Below are 12205 nucleotides of genomic sequence, written 5' to 3'. Positions count from 1 at the left end.
TAACAACTTCAACAAAAAAGTAATGCTTACATTCCTGCTTATAAAATCATTTAGTAACATTTAAAAAATACCATAACGTTTCTGGTCTGTCCTCATGTTTATTTTACATTTTTTGTTCATATAATTTGTTTGTTTTTTTCCACAATATATTGTTATGTATCTTTGACATCTTAAAATTCCATCTTGTCCCCGTCAGGTGAATTGCGGGAAGCTGTGAAGAGTGGAGATTACATGGCTGTAAAGTTGGCTCTTAATTCCAAAGAGGAGTACAATCTGGACCAGGAGGTATGTTCCTTCCCTTACAAAATGTTTTGTTTTAGTTCATCTTAGAAAAACAATCAGCTGACCAATCTGCGATCTTTAAAACAAATGTTGTGTTTTTATTTATTTTATTTAGATATAGCTTCTTGATACTTCAATTTCAAGACAAAACCACATTTAAAAAAATGTTACAACTAGCACCTTGGTTGCCCCCAGTATGTGTATGTGTGTGAGTGTGTATGGAAGTGTGTGTGTAGAAAAAAAACAAATAAGGTCAAAGACTTGCTCGGCCATGTCATCACCGTACAAAATGTTGAACTTACATTGAGTTAAACTACATTATATTTTGCTCAAATGGAAGCAAAGTTGTAGAACGGTTTGAGATCCATATCACACGAACAACGGTTGCACAATAATTGCTTTTGTCCCATATGCAATGTCCTCACGTGAGACATTTTTTACATTTTTGAGCACAAATCTTGCACCTCCTATTCATTATGACTAGAGTTGGGTAGATTTTCCGGTTTTGCCGGCCCAATGCGGTGTCAGGCTACTGCTGACAACCCGTTACAATTTACTGACAAGCTGAGGCGGCTGGCAACAGGTGAAATGTCAGTAGCGGTGGGAGGGGGTAACATCAGCACATTGTGTTTGTTTACTAGTTTTTTTTTAAGGTGACATGATGCAGCCAAATTGAACTCGAAGAGAAAAAAAAGGCGCTGGATCACTGCGTCTTTGCGCGCCACCATCTTGGATCAACATATGTTCTTTACGACATTGTTTCTGTCTCAGATACAATCATCTATTTGTGATTTGACTACATTTTAAGACTTATGGAGAGTCTTTGGAATATCTGAGGACACCCTAAAATAATTGTACATGTCAAAATAAAAAAATGAGAGCTACATGCTGAAGCAGAGATGACTTAATACCGTTACAACTAAAGGATCTAAACAAATAACCCAAACGGTGCTTCTATGAAAGAAATGTAAACAGTGCACCAAGGAATCTCTCTTCAACATCTCAAACCTCAGACTTAACGGTTTCATGTCTACTAATAATTGAACGCTTCAAGATATTCTTCACAACTCCAAATCACCTTCACTTCTGCTACAAACCCAGGTAAGAGTGTGTCATTAAATGTTTTATCAAATTAAATATTTGACATATGTTGAGGGATATTTCAATATTGTGAATATTCTTTTATGTAGCCATTTAGTTTGTTTACAATTGCAATTTTTTTAAGCATGGAACACTTAAAAGTTCAATTAAACACATCATGTTTTTTGATTACTTTCAACGTGAAAGGTATTGTAATATGGGCAGAAGATTATAAAAGCTAACAAGAATCTTCACCAAAGTAAATTGCTCATTGCTCTAATTACACGTGATGTTAGCAGCTAGTGGAGTTGTACATTGATAACTTGGACACTTTATTCATTCAACATTATTAATTCATGATGATATGTACACATTAGAGACTGTTGTGTCATCTTTCCTTGCAGGTAACCCAACAATGGAAGAAGACACTGAAAACATGAAGTATTGGGACAAGATGATCTCTATGAAGCAGGTACTTACTGTATATGCTCTCAGATGTTTCATAATGATTAGCATAACACAACACGTGCAACCAGCATGCACCAGTACTATCATTTATTCAACATTATATATATATGTTGTTCTCACCTTAAAATGGCTGAACACCATTCAATTGTTTTGCATCTGTACCTAGTCACCCATTTTTTAATATTATACTGGAGGAAAACTGCTATGCTAAGCCTAAAAGCTGTTCATAACATAACAAATATGTTTTCTTTAAATGCAAGACGTCAATGTAGGTCTAGCGTCAGTGCATATTCTGTTCACTTCATGTAGCATTTCATCCAACATGCCATGACTACATATACTTGGTTAGACATTTACAATATCAAAATGCTTGATCCAATAAAGCCATTAACTGTTCTCGAATGGGTCACATGTGGTTTTTGTACTTGAGAGGTGTCAATGGGTCTTTTGTTACAGATGTTGGTCTAAAAGTGATGTGTGGCCATCACATTGACTTCTGTTTGAATGAGCCTGGATCTTGGTGGGGCATAGCCAAGGTGCTTATGTGTTAAAAAGCATTTGAAAATGTGCAAAGAATGTTTAAAAGACAGTACCAAAAACGAGTTGCCTGACTTACCATCACTTAACAACCAAAATTCAAACTAAAGTATAGCTTTATTTTGTTTATCCCACATTGAGTGGGTCTGTGCTTTAGGTTCACTCAGTAAATTATACATGGAATCTGATTTGGCAATGAGTCTTACATATACTTGTTCTCTTGCAGGCTTGTACTATTGGTGAGGCGAGGTCATTTGAAGGCGAGAGGAGCTTGATTGAAGAGAGAAGTTCGGGTGATGCTCTTAGGTTGACTTCTGACCTTGACAGTGCCAGAAATTACGAGGGTACTCAAAGAGTAAAAGAGAATTTCCCACAAGGTATGGAGGTAGAAAGAATGCCAAGCTGTTCTGCCAGTATAAATACTGAGCAAGTGACTTTCAGGGAACATGAACTGATCCCAAATGGTGGAAAGGATATAACGGAATCAAAAAGTGCTGCTTCTGATTCTGCTGCCAAGCAGGAAAGTCAAGGAAAGGAAGACCAGAAGCAAGCACAGGAAGACGAGATGTCAGAGGACGCAAATGGTTGTTTTACAAGTAAAATGAGTTTGAACTTTGTTCATTTAGATAACACAAATGCAGAAGGGATGCTTACAAGAAACGATGACAATACAGAACAAAATGGCAATGCCCCTGAGGACTCAAATGGCTCAAGTGATGAGGCAGAGGCAGGTCAGTCAGATGGTAAAGATACATTTCAGTCGAGCACAAAAGAGATTCGTAAAAGGCAACCATGGCGTCGCAGAAGATATGTGGCGAGAAAACAACCAGCACGATCCAGTAAGAGAGTTATTCAGTTGATTCCTGCTAAAGTGGATGTGGAAAAAAAAGAGCCAGGTAAAAAGCACTTCTGTTTATATTGCAAAATCGCTTATACCCAACTTGCAAAGCACTTGGAAAGAAGGCATGCAGAGGAAACAGATGTTACCCATGCAATACACTTTCCCAAAGGTTCCAGAGTTAGACAGAGTCTACTTGACCAGATTCGAAATAGAGGAGATTATGAACATAATTGCCAAGTTCTCAAAAGTGGCGAAGGGGAAATTGTCACCAAGAAACAGGTTAAAAATCCCAGCATATCAGTACGTGACTTCCTTCCTTGCCAGCACTGCTTTGCTTTTTATCGCAAAACAGATTTATGGAGGCATGAGCGGTCATGTAAGGCCAGAAAGGGAGATCAGAAATCTTCTGATAAAACTAAGAAAAGCAGAGTCCATAGTGCTGCCTCCCGACTGCTTCCAATGTCAGAGTTCTTAATTGGTGGGTGCGAGGAAATCATCCACATCATGCATCAAGATGATATTTCAAGGCATGTTAGAAACGATCCCCTTATTTGTAAATATGGAAATGCATTGTCTGCCAAGTATGACCATGACAAGTCTCAGTTTGCTTATATTGCACAAAAGATGAGGGAATTAGGTAGATTTGTGGTCGCTGTAAATGAGCTTGATGGCAGCGTAAAGTACCTGCATGAAATATGCCTTCCATCCAGATTTGGATTAGCCATTGAAGGGGCCAAAAAACTAAGTGGCTTTGACCCCAGTTCCAGTAAGTTTAAAACAATTTCCCTCGTCTCCAAGATTCGCTACTCTCTGAAACGTGCTGCAGAAATAGCTTTTGGGGAAAGCCGCATGACAGAGGACAGTGAAACAGAAAGTGAAGTAAGAAAGTTCATACAACTTCTCGATACAAAGTGGAGTGAGTGTTTTTCTCGCAAAGCTCTCGCATTATCCCAAAAGCAAGACGTTAAGAAAGTGGAAGTAGACAAATCAACTGTGACGGAAGATCTGATGAAACTCCACACGTTTATCACGGGGGAAGAAGAAGAAGCAAGGAAGGAGCTGAAAGAAAGTCCTAATTTGTCAACTTGGAAAAAGCTCAGCGAGGCCACCCTTGCAGATGTGTGTTTGTTCAACAGGGGACGGGTAGGAAATATTGGTAGATTGCTTTTGCAAAGTTACAATAAGAAGAGTTGTGGAACATTTATGCCCTCTGCAGATCAAATTAGAAAAAGCACTAAATTGGAGCTGGACCTTGGTAGCAGTTTCACCAGATTAGAACTAGAAGGTCAGTTCGGGAGGAACATGCTGGTTCTGCTCACAGAGAAAATGGTTTTATCAATCGATTTGCTCGTTGAAAATAGAGAACAAGCCGGCGTGTCAAAAATGAACCCATACCTGTTTGCACGGACTGAAGGTCCGTCCTTCATCAGAGCATTGGATTGTTTCCGAAGGTCTGCAATGGAATGTGGAGTAAAAAACCCTGAAGCCCTTCTGTCCTCATCATTAAGAGAGCAAATTGCCCTTTGCTGGCAGCTCATGAGCCTGAGTGAACACGAAGTGGATCAAGTATCCAAGATGTTGGGAAGCAGTAGCCAGGAGTGTTACAGTCTCTCAAAAAATGCATTACTGCTGGAGGAAATGAGCCAACAGCTTCTCAAAATGGATCGAACGCTTCCATCAAGTCCACCTACCAATGCAAGAGATGGTGAGTACCTTTTGCATTACTGTGTTCTTTGATTTTCAAGGGCTCAAAGTATTGGTGTTCCAATCTGTATTTAACCTACTACACTACCTACTACACTGTATTTATCAGTAGATTGACCTGTGATCACTTCCAGAACTTGACAGTTAATTCGTGAACAACAATTGACAGTCTTTACTTTTCATAGCTTGGGCGCAGTCAACTGCCTTTTTTGTTGTAGTTTTTTAACTAGAAGCCTTCGCTTTTTCTTTTTTGTACCACCAAATCACCTTTCCTTTGGCCTCTGCATTACGTTTCTAACAAAACAGGGTAAAACAATGTTGGCTAAAAGCTAGTCAGTCGCTTAAAGGTTAGAAAGTAGGCCACAGTTTGATCAAATGTTTTGCAGATTGCCTAGGAAGACATTGAAAGTAAGCCACCACAGAGGTCAGAAGCTTTTCTGCTCTGAGTTCAAATGATTTAAACTAGGGTGCTCCTGCAAAGACTCTGAGGTGCAAAAGAAAACAAGATACCCCACGCTGCTAAAAAGCACTCAGATAAATACTCCAGAACAATCAACTTCAATCAGACAAACAATAGCCAATTAAACAAAATCTTCCATTTTCTAAGATCAGGAATGAACTGTCAAGCTCTTGAGTCTATCACTTCAAATGTAGAGACTAATGCATTCTTTATTTTCTTTGTTTAACCATTATACACTTTATCTTTTTAGGAACTGTAGAGAAGCCTGCTTTAAAGAGAAGACCCTGGAGTGAGTGGGAGCAGGCCGCAGTGAAGCGTTACTTGAGTGAATTTATCACAGAGTTAAAGGTTCCAGGCAAAAAAGAGTGCAATGCTTGCATAGCTGCTGAACCAGATCTTTGTGGGAGATCTTGGACCGACGTCAAAAACTACGTACACAACACACTACAGACAATACGGAGGAGAAGTAACCACCATAAATCTGACGGGAGTTTAACTGAGAGTTCAAAAGGTGGAGTCCAAAACACAGAGAAAGATTTGGAAGACTCGAACGTTGTGTGTAGTTTGACAACAGTGAATCTAGATCATCTGACTGAAAGTAGTTGTTGTATGACAATGGTTCCAACCAATTTCTCCCAGGAGATGACTTCAACGTATGCTTCCTTGTGTTCTACTAGTGCAGACATGAACCTTACAAGTCAACAGTTGATTTCAACTTTCACACCATTAAACGCTACTGATACACAAGTGGTTCCTACATTCACTCCACACAACACAACAAATGCACTAATGCCTCCTGCATACACATCGGAGAACAACATCATAATGCCGTTGTCCCCTTCTTATACACAGAATGCCACAAGTATGTCAGTATCTTCTGTGTATACACCACAGGACAATACAGGTTCATCCATGATTCCTCATTTTAGCACCTTTACTGTCCCAAGCACTTCAATGGTTCCTACATTCACGCCATTGAACACAATTGCACCAATGGCCACTGCTTTCTCACCAATAACTGACAGAAATAGGCCAATTGTTTCTTCTTTCACACCTTTGAACAATGTAAGTACACCTGGGTACCCCACAGGATCACCACCTAGGGCTCCTACAACTGCTCAGGTTGTCCCAACAGTCCATAGAACGGGTGTTTCTGACAGAACACCAGTTGGACAGGAAAGTGGGTCAAGTGCAGCTGACAAGCCTCAAAAGAGAAACAAGAGGTTGTGGAGCAAGGAGGAGCAGGATGCTGTGAGGCATCAGATGGGAGACTTCTGTACACTTGTGAAAGTGCCAGGCAAAAAGGATTGTGATGCATGTTTAGCTGCTGAACCTGCCTTAAACAGCAGAACATGGAGGGATGTCAAGTATTTTGTACATAACTCAATTCAGTCATTTAAAAGAAGAGGGCATGTTGTGGCCTCCAAACCGAGTGAAGGACATGAACCAGAGACACAAAATAATCCACACACGGAGTGGGATGGTCCTGTTTATATGTCCCTGTAAATATTTCGAATGGACTTCCAAAAAAAACAAACAATAAGTGATTTTAGAGGCGTGCAAGGGCTGTAGCTTTTACCTTAAAGGTGACATGTCATGCTTTTCCGGTTATTACCCGTCCCCTTGTGTGTTATGAAGGTTTTTATGCATGTAAACGGTGTGCAAAGTCAAAACCCTCAAAGTACACCATGTCGCGAGTAAAACTCTAAAACAGAAAATAACTCTCCAAAACGCCTCGTTGAAGATACGTCACTGTCCATTTGATTCTTCGAAATGGACCAATCCGTGGAGCCGTTACGTCCGCGGAGCCGTTACGTTAAGCCCCCGCTGATTGGTCCAAATTGACCAATCCACGGACTTCCTCACACACTCAGTGCAAGCAGCTCTGCTGATCTCCTCCCTGGCTGCAGGCTGATAACAGACAGTTGGGATCGCGGCGAAATTCTCTCTGCAGACCCATTCTCTCTGCAGACCCATTCTCACAGCATTTATCAACCCTTCAATATCAAGCCACACTTATTGTTTTTACTTCGGCTGTGACTTTGTGTGTGCTCAGGATGAGTTTCGCTGTGTATCGCTAAACAAGGAAATCACACCTCCATGGAGCTTAGCGCGATTCACAACGTCCCGACTGGTCCCGACCAATCAGAGCACACTGGGCTCACAGGGAGGGGGGGGGGGGGGCAAGAGCTGCAACGAGCCGTTTAGTGCAGAGAGTGAATACTGCTGAATACACATACTTTACAGAGATGCTGTGTGCGAAACCAATGTGAGTTTGGAAAATTGCACAATATAAATCTATTCTAGTAGACCTCAACAATGGAATTATGATCAGTGGAAATGGCCATGACATGTGACCTTTAATAATTCAGCAGTGAATTGGTGTCTGCCCTGCCTTTCTTTTAGTCAAATTTTTGTTTAAAGTTCAAAGTATTCAGAATCATGTCCATTGGTACTGTTGCATGACTATACGCTAAATGGGTCTAACTAAGGACGTTTGTACTGTAGCTTTGACTTAGAAAAAGGCTGATGGTAATGTTTTAATATGGTTAGATTGCATATGTGACAGTCAGTTATGTACCTCTGTCAAGTTGTCCAATCATCACAGGTTTGATCTCTGGAAAGTGCTCTAATTTAGATGTGTGATCATTTAGTAAATGTAAACCTAATTTGTTCCAGGATTTGCCACCTGCAATTAGTCACTGGCTTTGGGATGAAGCAACTGCAGCACCTACTGTAAACACGCTTTGATATTTTCAAACAAATGATATGTGAAACTGAGCAAAGGTAGCCTCAGTGAGACATTTTTACTCTTCTTTACGTCAATACCTACTGAAACACCTATCTTTCTGCCTGTACTGTTTTCAGTAGTGTTTTTATGGATTTTGATGATCATAAAACAAATGGAAAACCTACCAGCAGTATTTGCATCCAGTCCCTCCAACATGATAGATGTGGGTAGATTTGCTTTACATAATTCCCAAATGCCTGCCCGAGTGTACTGTGTTCTTTCTTTAGCCAGTAGCCTATATTGTAGATGGCCCCTGATAGTCTGCAGCAGTAATGGTATACCTTCCCTGCTGATGTTAGAGAATTAGGAGCTCCATGTGTATACCTCTCACCTAACCATGAATCTTGTTAATAATGTTTTTTCATGTTTAAGTTTTTAGTTTTGTTGTATGTTTATTAATAAGCTGCTGTAAGCTTTGGTTGTTGTATTTTTGTATCACCACAGCAACGGTGCGGAACATTTGAGTATTTTATCATATTTCGTATACTCTGATTTGGGGTTTATACACTACATTTGTCTAAGTTGTATTACTTCCTTTTAAGCTTTTACTATCTGGATATTGATATCTAGTAGCCAAAATTAGATTGCCTTAAATAAATGTATGACCAGAATAAAAATGAGACCATTTTTAAAAATCCAAAGGGATGTGTAGAATATGTGTGGCAGATGGACAATGATTGAACCACTTTGATTCCCAATGGATAACATTAAAGGTCAAGTAAATTAATATAGTCATTATCAATATCCCCTTTGACTGAAAGACAGTGTTTTATTTGCCCACAAAATACACATTTAATTTTTAAGCTGAACTTTGTTCCTGTCAAACACGTACCTTGTAGTAGGTTTGAAGCAGAATACTGAACACAGGTTCAACCTGAAATCCACATTGTCAATAGCAGATTGCTGGTCACAAGCCAAATTTCAGTTTAAAACATTGTCACTGTAGTGTTTATTTGCCATTGGATATTCACAGGTTTAAATCTGATGTCTGGTTAGTCGTGTCTTTCGTTATTAGGACACCAGAAAAGAACATGCCTTCTGCAGTCGTTTTTAAAAATGTCTTTGTGATCAGGAAGCTAAAGTTATGGTTTAGACTTTCAGATTGCACCAAGGCTGTTCGTGTGATCCTGAATACCAACTGTAGTGAATATGTTTTAGAATAACCATTTTTTTTGTACCCAAAGCCCTGAGAGTCAGACAAACAAAACCTTGACTGTGAGCCCGATCATGTGACCTGTGTGCTCATTCACACCAACAGCTAACATGTTTTCCTTGTATAGTTTTTGAAAGTTGCGGTATACAGTAGTGTCTACAGATGTTTAATTTTCATTCAGACGCTACACTTGCTGTTTGGTGTTGCAAAGCAACATTTCCCTGTATAGTTATAACTTCCTCTCATTGCCATTGTATGAGCACACTGCGTTTTACTCTTCATCCTGTTGTAATTATGTTGCCTTCTCCTAATGCTTATGATCAAGTACTGTAAGGAACTTATAACCCCAGCTTGTACAATAAAATGCTTCTTGACTTAAACTTTAAAGAGTTTGTGTTCAAAAAACAAGTGTCAACATGCTATCATGCTAGTGAATGGCAGGTATAATGTTTTGCCATCTTCATGATCTTGTTTAGTGTGCTAGCATTTGCCAGGATTCGTAGGACTTGAGTCTTGGTAAGTATGAATGTTTGTATAAAAATGTTGTGCCAATCCAATGATGATAAATGTAAAGGAAATGATTGAATATTTGTACCTGCTTGTGATGCTAAAGGACAAGCCTTGATTACCTAAATCATTACAATTTATCCTCAAGGGACCTTTACTGTCGCTAATTAATTACGCTGCAATTCATCAAATAGTTGTCAAGAAATGTCATTAGGACATTTGAGCACAATAAATAAAATCACACAAGAAACATTTGCTGACCCAAGTTAAAGGGTCAGGGTTGTCGCCTCAGGGAAAGAAGATCCCCCCCCCCCCCCGCGCGCGCGCCTGCAGTTGCTTCCTCTGTGTGTGTAAGGGCATGCAAGTCAGGGACTAGTCTAAATTGCCTAACGAGATGAATGAAACGCGTGTGAATGTTTTTTTCTGTGTCGATCTATCCAGAGAGTACCAGGCTGCTTTTTTTTTTTTTTAATGGATGGATTAGAAGAAAAATAAATATTTTTGAATGATTTTGATTATTTAAAATAACAATATCAGTGAAAAACCGTAACACTTATTTTACATTTCTTATGCACATTTGATCAAACTTGAATTTCCACCAAAGGATTAATGTAAAATTATTAAAATTTGAATTTTTTTAAGCAAATTTGACCCATTATGTCATGGATGTGAAAAGAAAAAAAGCCGTAGTCTATATCCAATCTTAGATGGTGGTGAGTCTCTGTCCAAAACGAGATTAAGATTAAAATTGGGATATATTTATACCTCAAAATCCATCTCTTTTAGTTACATCGAAGTGATTCCTCCTCTCCAGCTGTTACACAATTGAAAACCTGCTAATTAAAAATCCACAGTTGCCGATTGCCCACCCACGTCTGTGACATGTAGCTCTATATTTGTCTGTTTGTCCGCAGGATAGCAGCGGTATGTCTCTGAGCATGCTGGCAGCAGTGGGGGGGCAGGACGACATCCTCAGGCTGCTGATAAGGAAGGGGGTGAAGGTGAACGGACGACAGAAGAACGGCACCACAGCGCTGATGCACGCTGCTGAAAAGGTAACAGTGCATTTTACCTCAAATGACAATGTTTCTATGAAGCTATCAAAGTCAACTTTATTGTCAATCTTCCAGTTTGTGTGTACAGACAGAGAGATCGAAATACCGTTTCCCACAATCCAGAATATAAAAACAAATGTATCTAAAAATATGTGTGCAAATATTTATATATATATATATATATATATATATATATACACAGAATCAAAGACACATTTTTACATTGAGACCTAAATAAAAACACAACAGTCAATATATACAAAATAACAGTCACTTCAATATTTGAGAATGTGCATTGGTGCATATTTCATTTAGAACTTTTCCATCCAGAACTGGAGGAGACAAAAGGAGAATAAAGATTAGACTAACATTCATAAGTTGGCCAGAGACACAACTCCAAATGAATTATAATGCTGCCTCTTGTCCATAAGCCACGGTTTGCGAACACATTAGATATAACATCTTGAGAAAGTGATGGAAGAACATGAATCTGATTTAGGGATAATCGATTTTTAAACTGTTATTACAAAAATGTACTCAAAATACACACATGCGCAAACAGACAAACTTGCAGCATCATTTCATTACCAAAAAAAAGTTTTAATTTCATCTTCCCGAGCAGTTTTCACACATTTCAGAAAATGTGTTAGCGATCGTATTAACATCATCTGCCGTCATCACTTTTTGGGTGTTTTTTCACACTTTTTCTCCTTAATCTCTATCTGTCAGAACTTTCTGACAACCGTTGCTATCCTGCTGGAGGCGGGCTCCTGCGTCAACGCTCAGACACTCAGTGGGGAGACGGCCCTGATGAAGGTAATGCTGCATTTCACAAATAAACACACACACACACACACACACACACACACACACACACACACACACACACACACACACACACACCTCAGAACAACTAAAACAACCCAAGTTGGACCGTTTACACCACACATCAGTCTCAAACAACGTCGACCACTATTTAAGAATAATTTAAAAGCTTGAAAATATCATTCTTAAAATCTATTATATGCCTATAAAAGTTTTACATGTAATATAGGTCCTTTAGAAATCTCAATTGTTAAGCATACATAGTCGATTATAAATAGTATTATTACTGATTGCAATCAGTCTCAAAACCAGATTGATTGAAATGTGTGTAAATTTAAGGTAAAGGTGATGAGACGAGAACAAGAATATTTGTGTTGTTCTTTACGTTTTTATTAATTTATTTTCATACATAATAAAATAGTTTACGCCAATAATCCGTCCAACGCCATACATTTTTTACATTAGAACATTTTTAAATTTAAATAAATAAAAAATAAAGACT

At 38.9% G+C, this 12205-nt stretch overlaps 1 protein-coding gene across 1 annotated transcript in view; it reads left to right on the top strand.

Moving 5' to 3' along the window:
• Positions 1-12205, top strand: part of mphosph8 (M-phase phosphoprotein 8) — a 28709-nt gene that overhangs the window by 9886 nt on the left and 6618 nt on the right. Inside the window, 3 exon segments of the mRNA XM_034201447.1 lie at positions 197-285; positions 10738-10878; positions 11608-11694. Coding sequence (XP_034057338.1) covers positions 197-285; positions 10738-10878; positions 11608-11694 — 317 coding nt within the window.

Source organism: Gymnodraco acuticeps, unplaced genomic scaffold, assembly GCF_902827175.1.
Source record: "Gymnodraco acuticeps unplaced genomic scaffold, fGymAcu1.1, whole genome shotgun sequence".
Lineage (NCBI taxonomy): Eukaryota > Metazoa > Chordata > Actinopteri > Perciformes > Bathydraconidae > Gymnodraco > Gymnodraco acuticeps.
This window is presented reverse-complemented; position numbering and strand designations above follow the sequence as displayed.